The sequence below is a fragment of the Ostrinia furnacalis genome, unplaced genomic scaffold, assembly GCF_004193835.3.
Source record: "Ostrinia furnacalis isolate ACB-3 unplaced genomic scaffold, ASM419383v2 OfSCF0694, whole genome shotgun sequence".
Taxonomy (NCBI): Eukaryota; Metazoa; Arthropoda; class Insecta; order Lepidoptera; family Crambidae; genus Ostrinia; species Ostrinia furnacalis.
Window position 1 is genome coordinate 1,461,449 of NW_021130933.1, and position 26,812 is coordinate 1,488,260.

General features: G+C 36.1%; 3 protein-coding genes across 3 annotated transcripts; 1 reads left to right on the forward strand and 2 right to left on the reverse strand.

The window, feature by feature from the left end:
- Positions 1-4,330: 4,330 nt before the first annotated feature.
- On the reverse strand, positions 4,331-5,170 carry SmF (small ribonucleoprotein particle protein SmF). The gene is made up of 3 exons (XM_028300022.1): positions 5,055-5,170; positions 4,784-4,971; positions 4,331-4,485 (listed from the first exon to the last, which is right to left on the reverse strand). Exons 2-3 carry the CDS (start codon positions 4,956-4,958, stop codon positions 4,394-4,396), a joined length of 267 nt encoding a protein of 88 aa, XP_028155823.1. The 5' UTR covers positions 4,959-4,971; positions 5,055-5,170; the 3' UTR covers positions 4,331-4,393.
- A 1,256-nt stretch (positions 5,171-6,426) lies between these two features.
- Positions 6,427-10,797, forward strand: Gorab (Golgin, RAB6 interacting). Its single transcript, XM_028300095.1, has 4 exons — positions 6,427-6,640; positions 7,784-8,309; positions 9,476-9,616; positions 10,334-10,797. Exons 1-4 carry the CDS (start codon positions 6,565-6,567, stop codon positions 10,614-10,616), a joined length of 1,026 nt encoding a protein of 341 aa, XP_028155896.1. The 5' UTR covers positions 6,427-6,564; the 3' UTR covers positions 10,617-10,797.
- Positions 10,798-11,992: 1,195 nt separating this feature from the next.
- Positions 11,993-26,251, reverse strand: LOC114349575 (protein FAM166B). Its single transcript, XM_028299989.1, has 5 exons — positions 26,207-26,251; positions 23,334-23,479; positions 13,638-13,790; positions 12,905-13,101; positions 11,993-12,424 (listed from the first exon to the last, which is right to left on the reverse strand). The coding sequence occupies exons 1-5, from the start codon at positions 26,249-26,251 to the stop codon at positions 12,192-12,194; spliced, it is 774 nt and encodes a 257-aa protein (XP_028155790.1). The 3' UTR covers positions 11,993-12,191.
- Between the last annotated feature and the right edge of the window lie 561 nt (positions 26,252-26,812).

Below are 26,812 nucleotides of genomic sequence, written 5' to 3' on the forward strand. Positions count from 1 at the left end.
TTTGTTTCGGACCAGCGCTGAAGAGTACGCTACATTAAGCAGCGCCTTGATTGCCTTCAGAAAAAGATGTAATGTACTTAATCGCGCGCATTGCATTTACTTTAATAGTGCATAAGTAATCGTCAAAATGTTTTTTTTACCTTTATTTATATTGTTGTGCAAATAAAGAAGTAGGTTTAGGTACACTTAATAGAAACAGAAGCAACCATGTGCTCCCCGGGTCGCCACACAACGCCGGCTCCGTTCATGCCCCCAGTTAAGCTTCCGACAGATTATTTTATGTAAATTGGATTTATTCTTTACCCTCTACCTCTTGTCCGAACCATAAGTATCTTGATGTAGAATGCGCAGAATTTACCTTTTTTAGCCACACCACCTCCACATAAACTCTTGAATTTATTTTACTTATGTAGGATGATAAACACGGATTAAACGATACAGAGATTATTTAAAAAAAACTTATTTTTTGTATGGATTGCTCCGCACACGTGCGGAGCAATCTAGACACGTCTAGACACTAAAAAGAATTTTCAATATTTCTGTGACATTAAAAGAAAAAAGAATCCATTTCAGAAACTTATTGGTTTGAAGAAGCAGACGGCGAAGTTTTGATGAGTCTTATATTAGAGCCAGTGACAGTAAACCATCCATTCCTTCTGAAGAAATTCAATAATTCATTCATAGAATACGTATTACTCGTCATCATGATCGTATGTAATTGTTTTCTGAAAAAATATAGTACCTACTTTATGTTAACCATGTGATGTCTATTTTGAAAAAAAAACAAAAAAAATGTTTGGTGCACTGTTGACTGTACATATTTATATAGAAAACACCTAGACCATTGACAAACAGATAATTAGGTAGTTGTTTAAGTGTATAATGGGTATAACATAAAGGAAACACATAAAAAATAACTAGTAAAGAAACTTTGCACTTTATGACGTTGTAAGATAAGAAATTGTACATAAATGACGTTTCTTACCGTATTGTCGTGGGTTGTGCATCTGAAAATAAATATTTAATATTGTAAGAGTTAAATAACCCAGGTGTGCACAAAGGCGGCCTACACGGCATTGTCCAAGTTTTTGTGCAGCGCCTTTGTACCGCGGGTGGAACAATGACTTTGCGCGCCGCCATTTTCTAAACGACGCCTTTTATTGCGATACAAGTTGTTAACAATGTGTGTTTATCTTTACGCCGTCATTAGATTTGCCACTGAAACCTGAATAAACAAAAGGCTTTTAATGAGACCTTTGAATTTACCCACGCCAAGAGACGAAGTTTATAAGTTTGACATGACTTCGCAAGATAGTGTCTTTACAAGATACTAACACTGAGTCCTAAAACACAAAATACCTACTTCAATGATATAGCAAATTGTACAAAGTTATCTTTGGTACCTATGTAAAAGTTAAACACATCATTATAACAAACAACTATTCTCAATTACCTTGATTAAAAAAAACAGGTTTTTTGGTGAATCATATTAAAAATTACTCCCGATAATTTATCATTTATATTGTTATTAATCTATATACAGTGTGAGTCACGTTAAAGTGTACATATGAAAATAGATGAAACTAGACCTATTTTTATCGACAAAAAAGAGGTCAAAAAATTTATGAGATTTTTTTTAAATTTTTTATAGAATTTTTTTCTTCCAATTACTTATTGTAAAGAAAACATAATAACTTTTAAACTAAGCGGTATATCTTGATAAAATAAAAACAGTAATAATGCTAAATAACAGGCAATACTAAAAAAATACATAAAATACACAAAAAAGGCCAACAAATAATAAAAAAAATATACTTTTTGAAAAAATCCGCTTAAAAATTCGTGTTTTTTTGGTTATTTGCTAAATTTCTCCAAAAAATGCCCCTATAACTGGTAGTTTTTATTACTTTGTATTATTCTCTATCGTATTACCTTCGTAAAACGAAAAATCGCATGTCTCTATCACTATCACAACGTTTGCAATGATCGTTTGAACTAAGCCTCTCCGGGCGCGCCATTCAACGCTTCGTTAACAACAAAACTGAAAATGGCTCTAGATTTGTAATTTTGATAAAGACAAGTTAGATTTCAAATAAAAACAAAAGATTTNCCCAAATATGAGTCATATCAAATGAATTAAAATTTCAATATATGAAATCTTGTACAGATTTCAATTTAGGTATTAAGTGTTATTTTGCAACAAAATGTATAAGATGATGTATTGTTGACTGTACAATAGTTTTAAACTCTTTTTAAGAGCACACTAATACAAATAGATAGTTAAAATAATGACCAAAAATCTCATTGGATTTGTCTCATATTTGGGGAATGCACTATGTAGTTATCATGAGTAGTCTTATATTAAAAGGATGCCAACGATTTCAAAGTCACCCTGAATGTCATCAGACCATCAGTGAAAAAAAAGATCGCCTATTTTATTTGGCAATATTTCGACATTAAAATATATTTACTATTTATGTATTCGTCATTAAAGTGAATAGCCCAGAAAAGAAATTAGTTTTTTGAAAGGCCTTAATATGGCTTTTTTGTAACTTTTTGGACTTTCGATAAAAACCGTCATTATTATAAGCCATTTTATTGATATTAACTCAATTAATGTGTTTCATTTTATTATAGGAAATTTTCGTAGTTTTTTAATATCCGGTATCCGGCCGGATAGTGAGCTACTATCCGGTATCCGGCCGGATAGTAAATTTAGGCCGGATATCCGGCCTACCGGATAGTTGCCGGATATCCGTTTCATCTCTAATTAATATTGATAAAAATTGTGTATTTGCGTAAAATAAAACACTCAATTGCGTTTAATCGCGATTGGAGGAGGGGACGCGCATTCCACGGAGCGGCAAACTTAGCGCGAACGGGTAGTACAATCACTATAAAACTTAGATTAAAACAAAAAGGAAGTGATCCGCTCAAATTAAGTTCATGCACACAATTTCGCTCCAGTATTTCACAGTGGGGTTGGCCTACGCAAATAAACGCAATACACGATAGTATTCACTCTCTCAACTCGCTCGCACTTTATAGTGTGCGTAGTACCTACCTATCTTCCCTTATTGTTGTGATCTAAGGCAAATACTAATTTTAGGTCTTCCTTCTGTGCATTTTGAAATTCGCCCTCTATTAAAGGCATATAAATATGGGCACATAAACGCACATCTGTCTGCGATAAAATAACGTACCTGTACTTGACACATGTTATTAAATTACTATTACTAATTTTAAGTTTCTTTTACAATTGGATAAAGTTACATTAAGTTCATTTCATAATGAAAAGAATCTGCCCACAAGCACGTCTTCTCAAAGATAAATGTATATTTTTATTGCAATACCAAAATTATGGCAATCAGTAGGCCTTGTATTGTGTGATTGTTGTGAACTGTAACTGTAAATAACTAAACAACCTGTTGAAAGAAAAATAAAATTACACTGAAGTGATAAATTATGTTTCTTTCTCTAATCTAATATCCTTTCCTTGGCTGGCACACAATAATAAAATATAGCTATAGAATTGATTTCACTAAACTTGAAAGTACATATAGCCTGGTCCGTGAGCACGTAGAATTTTGTCCAATGACCCCAAGCTACCCATCCTTATCGCTCGCGCGTAATTATGTTGCTGTCGCGCTCGCACACTCACTGCGGGCGTCCGTCGCATGAAAACACGTGTAAATTAAATTATTTAGTGCGATGGCCAAGTCAATATATTTATGTAAAACGTTAAAGATTTCCTGGCCTGGACTTGGTATTACATGGATCTCACAACTTTTTACCGTAGAACAACTGAGTTGCGAGACTTGGTTTTTTTGACAAGTATTGTTTTTGATGGGATTTTTTTGTCCCTTACTCTGTGTGTATCAGTTAAACCTTTATTTTCATGAATTTTCCTACTTATTTTAAAAATGACAATATAAAAAACATTTATAACTAAAAATGTTTACGTAAGCATAGGGGGAGGGGGTAAGTGCTTTGCTTACTTTTGATGACAAGGGGGGCGGGGGGGTAAAAATTGGTAAGAAATCTGCTTACGTAATACTTGAACGGCCCCTAAGCCCCCAATATTTATTATTTTTTTATTTTTGCATCAAAATCTTAATGCGGTTCACAGAATACATCTACTTACCAAGTTTCAACAGTATAGCTCTTATAGTTTCGGAAAAAAATGGCTGTGACTTACGGACGGACAGGCGGACAGACAGACATGACGAATCTATAAGGGTTCCGTTTTTTGCCATTTGGCTACGGAACCCTAAAAAAATGTATTGTTGACTGCCTCAACCAAAAATTAGGTATCAATGAAAGACGATAATTGCCTTAAAAATATTTATTAAACCTTATACTTAATATTACTAAATTAAGCTTAAATTAAAACCTATTCCTTCATTTCACCTTCCTCATCCTCTTCTTCCGCTCCTCTCACATATAGGACGTTGTTACATCTAATCAGAACTTCGCCAAGGTTACCTGAAATGGAAAATGTGAAGTAAAAAGTGTTTTATTTGCCAACAAAAGGTTACATACAGTCTGTTCTTCTATCATCTGCTGATTAGTAAACCTTCTAAGATTTTTTGTAGATTATTTAACTACCTCCTTTATAAAATAGTAACACGTCTGTTCTTAGAAAATTGTTTGGCACAAACTTTGAAGTCATCTAAAAATAAATACAGTGGCAGAGGCGGAAATAACCAATGCAAGAAGAACAATACAGACAAAAAAATACAGGTGTCTGAAAATCGCAGGGAAAAATATTTCCTATTCTAACCTGTGCTGTTTCCCTCCACAATTTCTTCGGTATTGGCGAGTTGTAGGTTCATGTAACCATCAGCAGACACGAGCAAACCCTTGTACTCATGGCCCCACTTCAATTTTACAAGGACGGACTTGCCAGTAAGACTGTTGAGGAATGGTTTGGGGTTGATTGGCATAGCCGCCGCCATTGTGATAGGTTATCTAGAAAAAACACAGTTTAATTTATTTATTACCTCAATCAAGCTAAGAAACGTACGATTTCATGACAGCAAGTACACCTTTACCTTTTGACTTCAGTAAAAATATTTCAGCGATTAATTTTGCTTTTAGCAGCAAAATAACCTAAAAACGCCAAGCCGACACAAACAAACTGTCAAAAAGGAAGCGCTTTTTTTTAGGGATGTGAGGATTTATCGCATTTTCGATAATATCGATGTTAACGGCAAAAAAATATCAATAATTTTTATTGATATTGTTCCAGTCTCGATACGATATTATTTTATCAAAAAGGTGAAATGTCAACTTCGAAAAAATAATATGTTTTTGGGAGAGCATAGGCAACATACCTTTTTTATGTAGTAACACAGTAGCCAAACAAGTGGCACTTTTTAAATCAAAAATTGAATCCTTTAAAAAGGCTTATCGATTCGATTATCTTTCGACATTACAACTGTCACATTTTGCCACTCGTAAGGAGGATCAAGCGCTGCATTACATCAATACATTTTATAGGGGAAGCTATATGTATACAGGATGTTAGGTAAATGGGTATATGAGCCGACACTAGCCCATGTTAACATGGGCACATAAATGGTATGGTGAAGTCAGAAATTTGATATCATCATTTTTTTTTAATTTTCATACAAAATAAATTTTATAAAATCCGATTTGTATGAAAATTAAAATAATTAAAATGAAGATATCAATTTTCTGACTTTACCATACCATTTATATGCCCATGTTAACATGGGCTAGTGTCGGCTCATATACCCATTTACCTAACACCCTGTAGAAGATTAAATAGTTGATGATGCCTCTGGTACACACTTGGAGATAATTATTCATATTCATATTCATTTATTCACTTCGCAATGTTACAGGAGTTCCAACAATAAAGTGTAGTAGGTACAAGATGTTCAAAATGTTACATTGCTATCTCCTAGAGGTATATTATTATGTGATTTGTAATTATAAAATTAGGCATTTTATCAATCCATAAAATAAAATTAGAACTTTTAATAATTTTGCAAATGTAGGTAAATGCAAATTATTTGGAGATTCCCTTAGTTTTCAGTTCAGGTTGATAAATCCCAATTTTTGGCCACGCTGCTTTTACACATTTGTTGCATAAGAGTAATTAAACAACAGTGTGGAACCCACGAATTCTACTAGATATAACGACTGATTTTTTTTCTTAACTGATTCATTAAAAACTTTCAAAGAAAATAAATAGTTTCCTTAATTGATTATACCAGAAGAAAATAACGATATTATCGATATCGATATTTTTCGTCAACTTGCAACCCTACGCTCTATTTTTTTTCTTAAAACCTTTTATTTACGGCTATGGAGCTATAGAATTTTCATCACCGAACGGCGCAAAGTTATGAATGATCGAAGCGTTTTCATTACGTAAAATGGAACATAGTATTCAAACAAAACGTCAGAGCTGTCAGTATTTGACAATTTTTGAGACACGTCGAGTCAGATGTTTCAAAAAATTTTGGAAATCGGGAAAAGGATTCAAGAATCAAGAAGAGTTACACATATGCATTACCAATTTAATAAGAAACAATGACGTCTACATTCACTGGTTTCAGTGAAGAAGATTTGAAACGGATAAAATCCAGCGAAGTAGAACCAAGTAATGGTAGGTTTAATTAGTTTCACTTCTTTCTTTTTGCCTGTATTATTTTCCCACAGTTTTTACAACTTGAGTATAAAATTTGCGTCGATTGTAAGACGCTTGTGGGCCCTTCAGGCTTATACTATATTTTGTTAGCAAATAAACGTTTAAAATCCTTTAGGTTTCGCGTTGTTTATACCGGAAACTTTCAATGTCGATATTATGCAGTAGAATACGTTTAGATCGTAGATTATATACTATTAACTATATTTGCTTTGTTTAATTCTCAAATCTGTGGTTTAATCTCATTTTCTGTTCTTTAAAGCAGTATTATGCATTACGACAATCGCCAAGTAAACAAAGTTGTACATAGCTTAGCTCTTAGATTAATAAATTTTTTTTTGTCTCTGCATTGGGTAGAGCCTTGTAGGAGTTGTAGTTGTTCAGTTGAAGATTTTAGTTTCAGTTAGTACTTATACACAACTATAGTACATTATTTTCTATAAAACCTTTTAATTTAATTTGTTTTAAGTATTAGAGATGCGAGTTTCTAGGTAAAAAAAATAATTATCTATTTTAAATCTTAGAATAGAATTTCTAGGTAAAAAAAACATGCTATGACCTTGACTGTTGGTATTTGATGATGCGATTGATTACTCATGAATCAGTTTTCTTGATGCATACAAAGATCATTTTGACAACATCAGTTCTTACTTTATTTTTTTTTATTTACCTATTTATTTATTTAGGAAAACCAGGGTTTTACAGTGTGTAATAATGACATAAGATAGGCAGCAAGTAAACCACTTATAGGTTCCCACAGGTAAAAGTAAAGGTACATTGTATGATTCAGGATTACATTAATCAACTACAGATACAAGGTCATGACCTTGGCTATCATTTATTATCTTTTGGGAAGTTTGAAATATACAAAAAAGAAAAAGGTTGTTAACTTGTAATATGCATCCTTAATAAACTGTACATAATACAATATTTATGATATAAATGTGTGATTAATGCTCACCGGACATTGAAGATAGATAACATTTAAAAGTTGACACATTGTCATCATACATTGCTAGTTGTGTGTTACAAAGTAATTTTGTGTAAATTTAATAAATTGGGTATCTAATCTATGAGTTATAATTTTGAATTTGTATTTTACAGGACTCTCCAGTCAAATAAACTCATCAACAGTAAAGAAGGTGGACAAACTTGGTGGGAAACCAAAGAGACCAACTAATTCCTACAAATTGCCAATACTTCAGCTTCAAAATCAGAGTTCGGATGAAGCTATTGATACAATCAACTTCGAAAAATGCAAACTAAGCATCAAAACGCCTACTTCTTCTGGACATGACACTTTAGGTAACATTGATAGCGATGGAAATGATACTGAAACTGAGACAAATACTAACGAAGCTGACGTTGAGGAAGATGTACCTAATTTGAATTTAAATAATAATGAAATCGAGCGACCGTCTAATGAAGTGGCCGAAATGGATTCGAGTACTGATCTTAGGAAATGTAGTACAACCAGCACACCAGATATTGTACGAGGAGTTAGTAACTATTCAGAAGAGGAATTGGCAGCCCACAAAGTGAAGTTAGGAGAGCTGCAACTGAAACAGAAGTTGATGGAAGAACAGAACAAGAAGAGGAAAGAGATGCTTGCTAAAGCACTGGCAGATAGGTAAGAATATACTTCTTATTTTGTTTATGGCCAAGTCTGGGATTTACAGTTCACAGAGTGACCTCCCCAGGTAGGAATATAGGACTTTGGACCACTTTGGAACGTATGCATCCCCACTTCCCACCAATATTGGCACCATTTAAAAGCCTAGTTCCAAACTTCATTTCATTAAAGGAAAGGTTTTTACCCTAAAAATGTGTTTTAGAAGGGTCTAGAGTCACTTCTTCAAAAAATAGGTAGTTACGTTTGAGCCAACTTTTATGGCCATAAAACTGTTAAGTTGGGATTAATCGCTATCCATCTGTTAAAGAGGACACGTGTAATCATTATTTGGTATTATAACCATAAAATTTGGTCTAATTGATCCCAGAGGTGAGCCCAAAGTGAGGTCTTCTTTCAAGTCACATTTATGGTATATGTTAATCTTTTATTAAGAAATTAAATGTGTTTTTCTTTAAGGATATTTTATTGGGCTTTCAAATAACACCAATATTGTCGGGGTACCATGATTGTGTCAGAAGAAAATCTTTAAAGTTCGCGTCGCGGAAGGTGCGGTTTATTTGATGTTGAGTGTAGTTAAAGTTATTGATAATAATTTATGAAGTATTCAGTGGATTGCTACAAAAATGCATAGTCTGTTGTGCTGTCAACTGATATCATAAAATAGTTTTTAAAGATAACCAATTTGACAGAAGTCTAATCTTTTTTATCAATATTATCATGTCAAGTGCGGACTCATTTTTATTAGATTTTTTTATCACTTGGTCGTGTACAAGTGTAAATATTGTCCAGTTCAGTGAATGTTTTATATGAAGGAATGGTTGATTTATCAAAATACAGCAGGTTTTTTAAGCTTGTTACAAAACCTATATGGTAATTTAATAAACATTTAACTTTTATGTCAGTTTTGATTTATTTAGGACTTTCTGGCAACCAATAAGACAGAAACAAATACAAGCAAAGGGGTTATAGATGACCCACGCTGAACTGTCCCACAAAACTCAATGACAGGGGGCGCTACCATCGTTCAACTATGTGGTTTCCAACATGGCAAAAATCGGAACCAGCGACCCGGTATAGACGGTGGCGCCCCGCTGTCAATGTCATGGACAGGACAGTTCAGTATTTTGGAACTATAACTTTTATTTTGAATGTTTATTTTCTAGGACTAAACAGACAGAAGAAGAGGTGATGAAATTGGAGAAAATCAAGAAGGAATTGCAAGTACTGGACGGACAGTTCTCCCTGGACGTAGCTGTGCTGAGGAAGAAGATTGATCAGGCCTGTCTAAGTTATGCTGATGCAGAGTAAGAATTTGATACTTATTTCTGTTCGAATTTGGCTCTTTTCATCCACTATCCTTGGAATAATAGCCTGTGTCAATTGGCACTAAAATATAAATGATTTAAGTGAATTATTATTATTATTCACAATCTGGTCAGCCTACCTGTTATTTTTTAATAATTTTCAATTTATGTATAAAGTAGCTTTTGCCCGCGTAAAATTTAGTTTGTCACAGATCGTCATAAATTTTAGTTATTCTGGATTATAAACAATAATACTGTAACATTTCATCTAAATCCGTTCAGTAGTTTTTGTTTGAAAGAGTTACAAACATATTAACATCCAGACATCCTTTATATTATGTTATAGAATCAAATTTTCGCCTTTATATTATGCTATAGAATCAAAATCGTAATGTGCTGTAGTATTGATCACAATTAAACCATTCAACTATTTTTCACCTAGAGGGCGCTAGTGAACTGTGTTGCATATGACTTGGCTACTAAAGCCTGGTCCGTGAGCACATAGAATTTTGTCCAATGACCCCAAGCTACCCATCCTTATCGCTCGCGCGTAATTATATTGCTGTCGCGACTGTGCGACGGGCGCCCGCAGTGAGTGTGCGAGTGCGACAGCAACATAATTACGCGCGAGCGATAAGTATGGGTATCTAGGGGTCATTGGACAAAATTCTACGTGCTCACGGACCTTTATACTTATTTTTATTTGTATATTTTCAGAAAACACTACCTCAAAGTTGAAAAAGAATTTCTCCAAGCAAAAATCAACCTTCAAAAGGAAAGAGAGAAGAAAGAGTTGCTCACAGAACATCTATGCGCGTTAATAACCCACAACGAAACTAGGAAAGCCCAGAAACTAGAAACGCTAATGTTGGAATTGGCCACTGATAAAAAACGAGAAATAGAAGTTGTGAACAAGTCACTTGATGATGAGGAACCAATCATCATCGATGGGGTTGATCAAAGGACAGGCAAAATGGTTGAGCTGCCCATAGAAAGTTAAAAGGTATCTATTTACTTCAAGTAATTTAGTGTACTCATAGATTTGTTCTCAATTATGTGATTGTGGACTTGATGTTAATTTATACAACGAATTTCCTAAATCCAAAAATGGTGCGACCCAAGGTCAGTTTTGAGATTTGTAGCAATCGAATGTGCCTTAATTCTCTCTTAATTTTAACTCTCTAGATAATAAACATGACTAAGTATAGAGTTTATTTTAATAAGCATTTAATATATTTTAATTTATGAGCCAGTTAATTTAGCCATAGCACAAAAATAGTTTTAAAATAATGTTAACAATATTCTAACATAGTTTTTGTTTACTGTCATATAAAAATAAGTATTTTTATAAGGTTATTAAAAAATAAAACAACTCAATATAACTCCAATATTTTATTTCTTTACACGATTTAAAAATATTTAACAATGAAAATAATGTATCTTTACAATGAGAACAAGTATTTACAAAATAATGTTTGTTAAGTAATGTAAATGCGTTTTTGTACTAAGGCATTTACAAATTGGAAGTATAGGTTGAAATACTCTTTGAATGCCTTCTGCAGATGGTTTGATGATTGAAGACGACTGCATAACTCAGAAAGATTTACGCCAAAAGAGCTTATAGCGATACGTAAACCACAGATTATGGGTATCATCTTGGTGTCTCTACAGAGGCGAAATTAGGTGACTTTCAACAATGGTGCACGATACATCTACTTATTGCTTATTGGCTATCCCTATTCGACGATCTCTAGTACTTTATTGATTTCCGTCATTCAAAAATCTAGAATAAATCACTTGAGCCCTATTAATCTTAACCAAAAAGTACACATCTTTTGTCTAGCTCTATTCCATAGAGCCTACCCATATTTTGCGTACATCCGACCTAAGTCTGAATTTTAGCAAGGACTTTAGCACATATTACTACATGTACAAGTTGTCAAAATATTCGGCAAACTTTGCGTCGTTTAGGAATAACCGTTAGCATATTATCCTAATTTATTCTAACGTGTAAGTATACTTGAATTATTGGCATGCCGGAACGCATTTTGATATTGCTTGTGACGTTTTACCATTCGAAACAACCAAACAGCCTCGCGTACTACATAAAGTATCGTAACAGTGGGTCTAGACAAAGTGCACATTACAATCGCAAACCTGTCGTAAAATGGTTGAAAAGCTTTTTTGTATGGAGTTATGACTACTATAGTCTGGTCCGTGAGCACGTAGAATTTTGTCCAATGATCCCAAGCTACCTATCCTTATCGCTCGCGCGTAACTATGTTGCTGTCGCGCTCGCACACTCACTGTGGCGCCCGTCGCACAGTCGCGACAGCAATATAATTACGCGCGAGCGATAAGGATGGGTAGCTTGGGGTCATTGGACAAAATTCTACGTGTTCACAGACCGGGCTTTAGGATTCGATCAAAAAGTGCAACTTGTCTAGGGGGACAGAAACCTTCACCATTAAAGGTCATAAATCTAATTATTATTTCACACGTCAACAACAAAATACTGTTTGTCACAGAAGAATGTTCACCGGCACTTGGTAAAGAACATTCTCCTGCCTGTATGCTATCCCCAATTGATGTAAGAATATTTCTTCTCGTGGTCCTTAAGGATGGCTTTGACGTTTGTGTTCGCTTGCTGGAGCTCTTTTCTCTTGTCTCGCTCCATTCTGATGAGCTCTAAGCCTCGTTTGGCGGCGCAGTGGTATCTCTGACTTAAGGAGGCTTCGGAACCTTTGATGCGGGGGATGTGGCCAGTGTATCCAGCGATTGGAGGGAATTCCGGAGATATTGTGTTCTCTGAAAGGCAGAAATTATGAATTTTATCGTCAACGGTTGATATACTAACTAAACCTTTATATCGTTGTCCAACACTGCTACTTGGCGCTACTTATAATACAGGGTTATTAGTTTTTTTTTTTACCATTTGGCGTTTCAGAATCGTTTGACTTTAGTATCTATTCGATGTGCGAAAGACATTACTTTCGTGTGTAATTTATTTTCTCAAGGACTTGTAGGTACTGAGCCTATGTCAGATAGATTTGAAACTAGTTTTTTGTTGATTACCATTAAGAAACTTACCCCCTTACTAATAAAAAGTTACACAGTTGTTGAACACTGTTTTAAAATGACATTTCCATACTAAACGTCACTTTAAAACACTGTTCAACGAGCGTGTAAGTTTTAACTATTAGTAAGGGGGTAAGACACGACAAAAATACATCAAACTAAACACGATGGTATCTTATACAGTTGTAACTTATACAGTTTTGATCTTACCTTTGTACTTATTGATCTCCCTAAATCTAGACAGGTCTCGCCGTATCTCGTCTCTGGAATGTATCGTCTCCATCTTTGGTGCGCTCCGAGACCTTATAAAGGACCTGTTCAGGTCGGCTTTACGTCTCAAGTCGCGTTGGTTCTCAGCAAAGTCCGCCATGCAGTCGTCCGCTGCTCTGCCGTAGGATTTGCCATATCTGAAACGATTTCATTTATCACTATAGCTTTTGACCGCGAATTCACCATGAATTTTTCATAGATAGCCTGTGTAACTTAGGAATCACAAAGCTTAATACCGTAAAGAAAGAATTTTCAAACTAGAAAAGATAAAGCCATAAAAAACTTCGAACTTTTATATTTATCTTTGAGTACCTAAGGCATTTGATAAAAAAAACTATGGGACATCTATCGTATTGGAAAACTGCAATGCAATTCATTTACTGATAAATAAATTGCATTGTAATAGGTTTTCACATTCAAAGACAGCTAAGCAACTAACAAAGGTGTGATTCAAGGACCTTCAATGGGGTATCTACTTTAACTTATTCTCGTATTCCCTACCTAAAGTTCATCCCTGAATCATATCCCGTGTAACCAGTCATGTAAGACGTCTGTCGGTTGTGCAGGCCTTCGTAAAGTTGTCTAGCTCATAGTTGTTGAGGTGTACTTCAAGGAACTTTAATGGGACTTCTACTTTACCTCCATGTTTAAACAATATGTGGTTTTCCCTTACCTAAAGTTCAACCCTGGAACATATCCTGTATAGCCAGTCATGTAAGAAGTCTGTCGGTTGCGCAGGCCTTCGTAAACATCTCGCTGAGGCATGTCTCGCTTCGGAACGTTGTCTAGCTCGTAATTGTCGCCTGGCCGGTACTCGAGTGGCTTACTGGAATGGAAATAAGGTTTGTATAGCCTGACCAGGAACATAAAAACCCTCGCCATGTTGCGGAAAACTAATGGTACTAATTTCTTTTAATGGCAACAGTAACTGAAAACTTCATTGACATGTCACCTTGCATGTCAGTCTATTGCTGTCAAAGTGTAAACAAACTTTATTTTAAATGTGCGCAATTGGTTTTATGAATTAAATTGCTAAAATATTTTTATAGTCGTGAAAGAAAAGTGGTTCACAATGTGTTAAAGTATTTGTCGAAGAGAAATACTAACCCAAGTAACATTTTACTCCATTTAAGAGTTCAATAGTCGTTCACATGTACTCCACAAGCTGTGTATGTCAGCTGTATACGAGCTGTATAGTTTGCTATAATGCTTTTATAGAACCAGTTTGGGCACAAATTAGACAGCCTTAAGTTCACTATGGCTGTACATCAGCAGTATAATAGCATTATAATAGCAGTTTAAGTAGTAACATCGTACTTAAGGCTGACTTACGGCACTATATGGGACGCAGTGTGAACCATACAACGTACGTGAGGACAATAAAGAGTAACAAGTGGCTAAATGCACAGCTTTCAGTGTTATAAAGTCCGACAAAAGTACTCCAATGCTACATAAAGTTCACGTGTGTCCTAAATTATTTCCACATTTTAATATTAGTTTGGTATTTGTAGAGTGCCAAGAGGAAACAACTCGGGCGGATAATATAATCATTTATGCAAATAATAACACGGGTTTTAAATACTTAATAATGTTAATGCCATTGGGAATGCAACTTTATCGTGAAATGTATACATATTTACAGCTAAAATATTTACGCGCCTCTGTAAAAACGCGATATTCATTTTAAAATATTTAAAACTGGCTGAGAGGAAATCTACAATTTTCAGTTTTTGATATTGTATTGGCATTATAATTATACTACGGTAATTAATTATAACATGAAACCAAAACTCAATCGCTCTATCTGCGAATTTTGTGATAAATCTGCATTAATTTTGGAGATTTATTTGGTAAATATTTTAGGTTATGTAGAACAAAATGGTGGAAATGAAATACGGCTATGTGAACTGTTATAACTCCAATTTAATGCGGTGAGCGTATATTAGGTTCACATGTGTTCTGTTAGAATGCTGTTATCTATATTAAGTTCCACATTTGTACCACTACAGCGCTAATGTCTATAAATTTATTCTAATGTGAACTTATGTACAGCTTTAAGATGTACCTAGTTCAGGTCAATTGTGTATCTTTAATTCTTTCAAATACTGAAATTTTAGAGATCCGCAATAAAAAAGCAAATGTTGTGATAGGGATAGAGACATGCGATTTTTGGTTTTACAAAGATAATACGATAGAGAATAATACAAAGTAATAAAAACCACCTGTTATAGGGGCATTTTTTGGAGAAATTAATCAAATAACCAAAAAAACACGAATTTAAAAGCAGATTTTTTTCAAAAAGTATCATATTTATTATTTGTTGGCATTTTTTGTGTATTTTATGTATTTTTTTAGTATCGCCTGTTATTTAGCATTATTACTGTTTTTATTTTATCAGGATATACCGCTTAGTTTAAAAGTTAATACGTTTTCTTTACAATAAGTAATTGGAAGAAAAAAAATTCTATAAAAAATTAAAAAAAAATCTCAAAAATTTTTTGACCTCTTTTTTGTCGATAAAAATAGGTCTAGTTTCATCTATTTTCATATGTACACTTTAACGTGACTCACACTGTATGTATATAAAAGAAAGTCGTGTTAGTTACTCCACTTATAACTCAAGAACGGCTGAACCGATTTAGCTGAAAATTGTCGGGGAGGTAGTTTAGAGTCAGGAGAAGGACATAGGATACTTTTTATCCCGTTATTTATTGCCATTAAGGCGGAACAAAGTTCGCCGGGTCAGCTAGTTTATTAATAAATTACATTATGGTAATTAATTCCTGAACGATTACAATCTGAAAATAAATTGACTTCATTAATGAGGTAAAATGTTAATCAGATCCCAAAAATTTCTACCGGCAATAAACTGTAAAGTCATACCATGCGTAACGCAAAAAGGTCCCGAAATTACACGTCGTAGTACTCGTAGCATTGTGCTACGGCTGCGGCTACGGCGTAGCTCGCAACATAAAGGCGGGTGCAGACGTCACGAGAACCGCTGGCTGCGGGGTGTCGTTAATTGGACGTTTGCTGGTTTAATTTGCGAATAGAGAGAGAAGAGCTGTGTCGCGGACAAGAGCATTATTTAGATTTAAAATATGAAACGGTTAGATTTAATAACATACTCGTAACTAATTTAACAGACATCATAATAAATTAAAAAATAAGACAAAAAGTTAGTAGTTAGGACTATTTTTAAAGATTTTATTTCTAAAAACATGACAACTTTTAACAACAATTAACAAATGTAATACACAGCGTTGAGATGTTTTCATTCCGTGTTTATAATGTCGTGTTTGTTAGCGGCGGAGTTGCGGGCGGGTCATAACTGTTTAGTTTGGGCAGGGCGTAAACGCGCGTAATTGGTCCCGGCCGGCTGTTCGGCGGAGTGACGTCGTTTGCGGCGGCTCGCAGGCAGCGGCGCGTGGAGACACGCAGAGAACGATCCCTGAAACAAACAATTCGTGACAAAACGATTTAACGGAAGGTTTTCATATTTCAACACACAATTATTTTTGAATAATTATAGGACTGTAAACATCCTACTGAATTTCATGCAACTTTAAAAACGACAAATCAAAATTATCGATTGCTTTAATAAGTTTTAAAACTTTACTAAGTTTTAATTTATTTATTAGTTCACACACATTACCTACATAAAATTAATTTCTTTCAAATTCTGTTCTAGTCGACCATTTTGTTTTATTTCTTATCATTTTACAAAAGAAGTTCTTAAACATTTATAAAATTTATTACATTGGCATAAACCACTGAGTTTTGTCTGTCTGTCTGCAGAGAGAGAGAGAGAAGTAAAGATAGCTCAACAATCTGTTTTCCTAAAACCATGGCCTCACTTTGTCATATAAATCCGTGTAGCGACCTCTATAAATAGGGGATAAAACAACGCGGCGAGCTAATCATCTCACTCGTCGAATGCTCCGCGGCGCGGATCCGCTCGGCTCTAAACTGCGAGTGTTGTTTTAGGATCCACGAATACAATCGACATCAAATATTATTTGTGGATATAGTGTATATCCACATTTTTTTTGAAGACTCAGAATGTTTTGTTGAGAAATTTTTAGTACTTGGGTAAATTTTAATTTATTGAAAAAATAATATTGAATCTGGCAGTTAACATTAAATTTTTAGAATAAAATATTTAGCTCCTTATTTCTCTCAACAATAAAATATATTAGATACGACGAGTATGTTTATTATATTAAGGTCAATAAGTTGTTTTTTTTTTTAGTTTTTTTTTATAACCCCGTGTGCCCTCCTCCTTAGGCCTTAGTTTATCGCGGGCGGTTTATATTCGATCCGATATTTTACACATCGCTGCATTTCCCCAGAACTATTTTGTTTATCTTTTCCTTTATTTATGTGCGTGCGCTATAATAATATGTTTACTGTCTGAGCAATATTGTTCCATAGCTTACGATAACTCGATGTAGGGGGAAAACTCATAAAAACTAAACTTTGAATGCAACCTTTTTTTAAATTACATATTCATCCAACTGAAACGTGAAATTTTTTCGGTATATTCACTGATTTGAATATTTGAGAAGTAATACCGGACACAAAGGCATTGAGGCTTATGTCCGGCAGCGAGTAGACCGAGGTAACGATAACTATCCTATTGATATTGTTATAACTGTAATTTAATAGCGAAAAATTCAGTGAACTTATTTTATCTTCTCCAATTAATTCAGTAATCAGTGGTTGTAGCAGATAGTTGAATGGTAATGGTCGGTCTTATTAGCAATCCCGACTGCTCTCACAACTCAGGTCAATTTGCGGTATTTTCGCCTCCACTCCACCACTAACTCAATATTCATGGCTTGACATTTATCTCCGGACCGTTTCTCATCTCTTTCGCTCGAGAGCGGAATGAGTAGGACAGTTGTATTGCACCAGCATTGGGCCCGTGGGATATTAAATCGGGGTTTTGTATTAGCTGTAAGTTGTAAGCGCAAAAAACATCCAATAGATTTACCGGCGAGCGCGGGGCGCAGCTTATTTCCGGTCCGCCCGAGCGGCCGTATTTCAGAGGACAAAGTTTTATCAAATTAATTTCATATTCTATGTCCCGAAGACATTCTATCGGCTGATCTGCCCATTTTTAAAGAGGATTTAGAACGGTTATGAATCATGGTTTAATTTAAATTTCATATCCGCGCTCGCTTGGAGATTAAAATTCGATATTGAATTTGCTGCATGTTTAAAACACTATGAAAGTAAATTATATTTAATAGCGGCCGCCCGCGACTTCGTACGCGTGAATCCCGTTTTTCCCGCTAATTCCCGTTCCCGTGGGAATTTCGGTAATTCCTTTCTTAGTGCACCTCTACGGTACCTAAGCTACGTCCCTTCCAAATTTCAAGTGCCTACGTTTAGCCGTTTAAGCTGTGCGTTGATCTGTCAGTCAGTCAGTCAGTTTCTTATTATTTAGATATTTAACCATGTTATTTATATGCTACTAGCTTTCCGCCCGCGGCTTCGCCCGCGTGGAATTTTGTCTGTCACAGAAAAACTTTATCGCGCGCGTCCCTGTTTCAAAAACCGGGATAAAAACTATCCTATGTTCTTTCCCGGGACTCAAACTATCTCTATGCCAAATTTCATCAAAATCGGTTGCGAGGTTTAAGCGGGAAAGCGTAACAGACAGACAGACAGACAGAGTTACTTTCGCATTTATAATATTAGTTGGGATCTTAGAGCTAGGATAAATAAATTGTGGGTGCAATACAAATTACTAAAATTCTTAAAAAAATATATTTACAAATCTACATAAATATACATACATTTTTAAAATATATTGAACAATAATACAATATCCATTATTTAGTCATGCCAACTGTGGTTAGAAACGTGGCTAAATAAAGAAGCTTTTGTCATTTAGGCTAAAGCTGGTTAAATATAAAACGGTCGATGTTTACCTCTGAAAAGGTATTTCGAGTTATTTCATTGCGAGATATTTTGGGGTAAAGGACGCCTGACGTTTGTATCTAGTGGTCACTGGCGTATAAATAGATAGCAACTGAATATGAATGAGCAGGTAAATCAGTTGGCTAGCGTGAGGGATTGATAATAATATTTGATAGTCACTAAAATTTTACTTGAAACAATAGAAAACCTACATTAAATTGTAATTATTTTGTTCTCAAAAGATTTAAGGACAGAAGTTGGTTTATACAAATTATTCACATTATATCAAATTCCTCAATTATATATTCAATCACTAGAAAATTCATGTATCCCTACTACCTACGATACTGAAAGAAAATCAGTAATTTTCGGCAAGTTAATCTTCTGTATCAGCCAGTTGACCTGCACTCGTCCGCCGCCCAGACGCGCTCGAGCGCGTGTAGTTTCCAATTACACTGAATCGAAAATAGCGATGGGTTAAGGTTTATAAGGGCGGTTGATTACGCCGCGCGATTGATGCGAGCTTGTACCTGCTATACGCGCGCATCCGTTACACAGGGCTGTAATTTAGTCAGCATTTTCGGAGAAATTTGCTCCTGTTCAATTAGAATAGATCGATAACGCTGTAAATCCTGCGGTTTTAGTTGAACGTAGATTAATTTCAAATGATGAATAGGGTACTTAGGTAACTAAAAATTTCAGGAAAGGTAAATGAGTTACTACTTAATTTTTGGCAAAATTATAAACAGAAAAATACAGGGTTTGTTAAACTTGGATTTTGCACAGATCTTGCCCTGTTTTAGATACTAAAAAAACAACGATATATTAAAATTATAGTAGCATAGCGTACTTGTAATAATAATGTTGACCTTTTGAGAATACCTATTAATTTTCAGTATTCAATGTTTGATTGGTTTATAAAATAAAGTAAAGTAGCTTAATAGATTGATTTCCTCTAAACATTATACTTATTTCGATATCCATATTTCTCGTTAATACTAACGACGTTTGCATAATACCTACTCGAATTAATAATTTACTAAGGTGTGAGCATGTATGTATACTCAGGCGGACAAACAGCGCCCTCTCAGGACTCTCGGGCGACAACAACGTCCATTCGTTGAAAAAGTTGTTCTACTTGTTGACGTAGGGAGTTTACCGTTTACGTTTGTAATTGAAAATTATGAAGATAATTCAATTGAAATACCCTTTAACCGACTCTATTTTCTTGAACCAATTTTGACACTTTCTTTTAGATTGCAGAATAAAAAATCAGTTCCGTTAATTTTAAACAAGCACGTTCTTTAAATTAATAAGGAGGCCGTGTTACAGATTTCGTTGTAACCGTTGACATACTCAAATGTGAATCAAAGGGATCCACCGTGAAAGTACGCGGCTGCCACGTGAAGTTCTTAATTAACTGCAAGACAGTATTTAATTAAGGCTGTGACGGCTTGCGCACAGTCGGCCGCATAGCATAGATGCACTTGTCAAACACTTGTGGTTGATACTACCTATTTTATAATTTACCAGAAGTTTTAAAGATGTTTTTTGTTCCAAAAATAAACTAAAAAGGACTCCTCCGCAATGACTTGGGCTGCTGACAGGAAAGATGTAAAAAATCTAATCTATCTTACTGAAACTTTTTTTTTGTAACTATTTTGCTTAGAGACTATAATATTGAAATACATTTACTATAGTCAAAAAATAATCAGTTACTACTACTATGTAGTATGTAAAATGTTAGTTAATTCTTTTTTACACTACGCAGCATTTGCTTTATTTTGCCTACTTATCTGAAGGCCATCGCAAAGAGAGAGCGCCTACGAAAATAATCTAGTCAAGCATTTGAAGCAAAGAGCGTTCAAAGGGTCGACGTGGATATTCGCAGCCGGAATCAATTGCAAATGAGTTCGGAAATGACGGCGCGTCCCGCCCAGCCCGGCGAGCTCGGCGCACTAGTGGGTTACATACAACAGAATACGATTTTAATTATGCAATTGAAAGAAGGCTATAATTTTTATATTGTGCCCTTTGCTGGATTACACTTCTGCACGTCCTTAGAGTAAAGTCTGTAGTGCGGAATATGGCGCTAAGTAGCTACGTGCTCTTGTTGTTACGAGATTTTGGCGTCGTCGTTGCTTGGCATTAGGCTAGTAATGATTAATGTAGTCACGAACAAACCATAACCATAACTGCTGTTTAAGTTAATCTATAACTAGGTATCGTGTGTATTGTGTGTTCTCACTGTGCTGTGCGGCAATTACCAGTCGATCGTCGCCGATGTGACACGCCGCAAATGAAGTGTTAAGTAAATGCCTTACGTCGCTCGCGCCGTTTTCTCCTCGGTACGAGTCGTGTCACCTGTGAGCACTGCGAGATGTCTAGTTGGCTCAAGATACGCGCTTTCGTTAAGTTACCATCTTGGTCACATACATTAAAGTTACGGCGTTGTTTCGAAAATATAATACTTATATCACAAAATAGAACAAAAACAGGATTCATTCTTCTTCTTGTCGTGTCGACAACAAACCTACACAGTGTCAGCCCAAAACTCCGCCACAAGAATGATGTTGTCAGTAGCCTTCATTAAATCTTCCTGCGTGCAGTTGTTTGGGCACGCAGGGCACGACATCATATGCTTCGTCGACTGGGGAACAAAACCACACTTGCACTCCAAGTTTGAGCCATCCAGCCAATCTCCGCCTGACTGAACAGAGTATTTTTACTATGGCCGACCTTTTGAATTCATTTTGACTTCGACAAAAAATATTGTATTTTTAGAAATGTTGTAAACGATTAGTAACTCGGAAATTCACCCAAAATTAATATCGAGGAGAGGAAATCTATCTTTGCGACGTATTTTTATGAAGATGCGTCATTAGTTATTAATGGATCGTTAGTCGATGAATATGTCTGGGGCGGTCGCCTCGTCTGCGGGACGGTGACATGACTGATAGTATTTACTATAGATTTCTTATGTCAAACTCGGATGATTTACTTTCTGTAAAAGAGGAAATGAAATATTAAACTGTTATTCCGGAATAACGACGAATTTTTTGCTTAAAATTATAATTATTACGAAAGTCCACCCCTAATGGAGTAAAACGAGGTCCATGCGTACGAAGTCGCGGGCGGCCGCTAGTAATTATTATAAAGCTTATAAGCAGCTTCAATAGGAAAGTAAGGTATTTGAATATTCCCTTCATAATAGAGAGTTTAAGCACGACGCTACTTAAAACTTAATGTCCACACTGCCTAACTTCCGCGTGCTTAGGCTGGGTACCATCTTACTTAAACTTTGACAAACGTCAAAAATCTGTCAAACCCCATACAAAAAGCACCGGTTATCGTTATAGTTAGTGCCTTTTCACACGTTCCGGTTGCCGGCTATCCGGCGCCGGGTACCCGGTGGTGAAGTGTATGGGCATGGTACGTAGCTTTCACATGTTCCGGCGTAATTAATCCGGCATGCCCATACATTTGACGCCGGGTAGCCGGCGCCGGTTAGCCGGCAACCGGGACGTGTGAAAAGGGCCTTACGGTCAAAGTTAGGTGATGCAACTCAGCCTTAGTGCCTTTTCACACGTTCCGGTTGCCGGCTATCCGGCGCCGGGTACCCGGTCGTGAATGTATGGGCATGCCGGATTAATTACGCCGGAACATGTGAAANGTTCCTGGTCAGGCTATAATAGAAATTATCAGGTGAACATTGTAAAAGGCGACTAAGGGATTAACATGAGAACAGGGTCATCGTGGGGAGTGTAGTAGGCTAAATCCTCAATTTGCCTCTGCGAAATTAGAGGGTCGTGCTCCTCAACATTACCTACTTTTAAAACACTTTCATTGGCTTCGCTTGTACAAATGGAAAGTTTACAACAGTATAGGTACTGTACAGTTACAGTGAGTACCTATTTAAAAAAATCACTTATAGCTACGTATAAATAGAAATGCGGATATTGTAATGTCAGTCATAATAATAAACTACATTTTCTACTGGTTTATTAATTCATTAAAATACTTAGTTTGCATTTAAAATTTGTCGGCCGTTTGGTGTAGTGGTTCAGAACGGACTACTATGCCGAGAGGTCCCGGGTTCGATTCCCGGCCGGGCAGAAATTGAAATGATGAATTTTAATTTCTGTGACGGGTCTGGGTACTCTGGGTGTGACTATGTATAATATTTATGTATTTAAAAAAAAAAGTATATAAGTAGTATACCCGTTAAGCTAGCACCCATAACACAAGCATTAAGTTGCTTACTTTGGGGCTAGCTGGCGCTGTGTGAAATTGTCCAAAGATTTATTTATTTATTTATTTATTTATTTATTTACTTTCTGGCCGCAAGTTCCATATAAATCAGAATAGCTCATTATTACTTAGAGTTAGGCACTTAGACAAAATCGTAGACAAAGGATAGTTAATTTACTAGATTCCTTACTTGAATAGTCCTTTGGATCGGATTTCTCGGAGTATTTGCCTCGTGTTGTCCCCGTAACATTTGCCGAATCGGAACTTGAGCATAGGACAGTGTCCTGTGTATCTGAAAAAAAAAACGAATAACACACATAAAACAAATTGTATTGGCTGTGTTTCAAATCTCTATGCCTTGTGTGATCAAAGTATATCAACAACGGACACCCTTACTTAGGCACAAACTTAGAAAACATAATAATTATGAACATTAGAAAGCACAAAATCGTTTTTTCTTTTAATCATTAAATTTTTTTGCATCCAATGCCTGGAAACAGGAAACCTAATTAAATTAGGTTATATATCAACATATTCTGATACATATCAACATATTTTTTATCACCTTTTGCCTCCACTTGGGCTTTGGACTCAAAACCTTTCTAACTTTCAAAATAAGACTTGAGTTGTAACCTTAACTGATTACCGGAGTACTAGTAGTCCATACAAGTTTACCGAAAAACAAGACGTGACAAAGTAAAAACAATTTCTTTGAGAAACTTTCTTTAACATTGACATGTCAGTCAGCCGAATAAAGAGACAAAAAGAAAGGAAATTATATAATAACATTGTGCCGCCGCCATTATCCGATTCATTTCGTGTCATAATGTCTTTGTTACTTTTTCTTTCTTTATAACCTGCGTAACCAGTATGATGATGGTGTTTATTTTAGCTGTACTATCAAGTTGATGGTCTATTTACTGCGCCAGTTAAGACATTATCTTAACCTATTATAGGTTACGCTATCCAAAATTGTGTAGCTATCAAAAATCGTGGCACATACATGGGCGTGATTTGGGTAGCCCTCTAGTGATGCTCTACATCTGGCCTTCGGCTTGACCCTACTTTTTGGGACACCCTGTATTTTTCTACAAGTTCTAACTTAGATAGAACTTGCAAAATTGCCTAGTTATAGGTTTTTCCAGAGCTTATAAGAATAAGAATCTCTACATCCAATGTTATGCTAAGAGGTAGGTATTTAGAATTTCAGAAGAATCTTCTATCACGATGAATTTTTCAAAACTACTGTAAAATTGCCAAATTGTTGGTTTTCCTAGAGCTTGTTAAGAATAAGATTCCCAGCATCCGTTTTCCCGATTACATACTTTCCCAAATTCCAGGGACCTTCAAATACGAAAAAGTTTTGTCAGAGCGAACTTTCTCCATCATGTTCATTGATTTCTGTTTCCTAAATTAGTTCTATTGCTTTTATCGCTAAAGTTTTTCCTATTATCTCTAACTAGCGGCTGCCCACGGCTTCACCCGTATGAAATTTAAATGTCATAAATTAAAGCCTATATGTTATTCTGGGTTATAAACAACAACACTGTAAAGTTTCAACAACATCTGTTCAGTAGTTTTTGCGTGAAAGAGTAACAAACATCCAGACATCCAAACTTTCGCATTTATAATATTAGTAGGATGTATGGCATATTGTAGTTTATTTCCATTAATTCTTTGCTTGCATACGACTAATAAACGCAGTTATTAATTGCATCGAGCAACCGTAAGACGACTCTTGCGTAGAGGTATCAATTTTCATAATGTCTGTCAGGTAGTTTTATTGTTATTGTGTTGCGAATGAGATCATTTTACATTTGTGGAGAGAAATGATTGCTGCAACTTAAAAATATTTTTATTATTATATGAGTAGTGACGCTAATTACGTNGTACCCGGTCGTGAATGTATGGGCATGCCGGATTAATTACGCCGGAACATGTGAAAGCTACGTACCATGCCCATACACTTCACCACCGGGTACCCGGCGCCGGATAGCCGGCAACCGGAACGTGTGAAAAGGCACTTAGTGTTTTATCTTAATTAGTGCCGCGGCGTGACGTCACCCGCGCCCTAATCGTCAAAGTTTCCGCGGCCGGGACGAGCTTGCAACGACGGACGTGGCACACGTCACGAAACGGCCAATAAACGTACTTGGCTCTACACCGAAACTATGTTGTACACCGAAGCTACACTTTAACGTCAATTTGGTGGAGTTATTAGGCACTTGAGTTTTGAGATGGTATGCTTTAGGTTTACGTTGAGCACTTTATGCATAATAAAGATCGAATCAGTAGTTATATGGGTAACAAGCATAAAGAACAATTAAAAATATTAAAAATCTATCCATTGAAATGCCAATTTTTAATAGCTGACTGAAACAAGTGCACAGTAGGTAATTGTGGAATGAGGTGTGAACATCAGTAATTTATCATCAGTCAACTGATTCTGGCGAGGGCTGGAAGACGTAGCGTGGGCAGGCCTCCTACTAGGTGGACCGACGTCTGGTAAAGGTCGCGGGAAGAGCCTGGATGCGGGCAGCGCAGGACCGTTCATTGTGGAAAACCTTGGGGGAGGCCTTTGTCCAGCAGTGGACGTCATTTGGCTGAAACGAACGAACAACTGATTCATGGGCCGACCCCAAATAAAATGGAAATGGGCTAAGCAGAGAAGAAGTCAGGCAGGATGCAATAGCAACATTTTCGCCGAACAACACAATGCTATCCTGGCGCAGAGGCTTACCTCTCTGAAGGTTAGATTCGAATGGTTCTTAAACGCCTTATTCAGGCTGTACCATAGATGTCTTTCTACTAGGCTATCGCCCGTTTTCTTTAACAGTACTCGTATATTGCTTAGCGCGATAAGCTTTAGCTAACATGGGGCAAATTTTATTTTCTTTACTTGGAAAATTTGCTTTCGTGTAATACAATTATTGTTTACATTGGCTAGAAGGTTTCTTCAGGCTGATTTAGTCCTGGATGTATATTCTCAAAAGAAGTTGAGGTAAATAATTTCAAATGATTCATAGCCGACAATTACCGTTTTGGTGGCAGCAACTAACTAACCAATGACGCCGCAGTCTTGACCATTCCAATCGCACTCATTGGCATCGTTGGTCTCAGCTAATATAGACGTAGTTGCCTAGTCAACGGCCTTAGCCCTATCTGTCTATTAGCAGATGACACGATATAATCTTATAATACTAGTCTAGCTGGTCACTTACACAATATCTCTATCGATCCTAACTGGGCTAGTGTATGTAGTGTAAAGCTCGATTTTAAAGTGAGTAAATAACTGTGTGTAACTGTTTTGTTATACAGGGGTTAAGAAAAATTTTAAGTGGGTAAATTAATCAATTTAGTGTTCCCATCGGATCCCTTCGATCCGTCCCAGCGGGCGTGCCTAGCCCGTAATAAAACTCAATCCTTTCCAGGTAATAATCCTTTGTCCGCTGCCTCGCAACATTCCCGCCGGCAATCCACCAGCTGATTGTGCTCGCACCGAGTGATATTAAGCGACTCCCGATCGCAGCGCCAGTTAATTGAAAACGTATCCGGAGATCCGGGCAGCGCTGCACCTTGACGGCTCTAAGGCCGGGGATACAGCGGAAATGGGAAGAATAGGGTTCACTGCTTAAAGCGGTAAAACTAAGGATACTATTGTTTCAAATG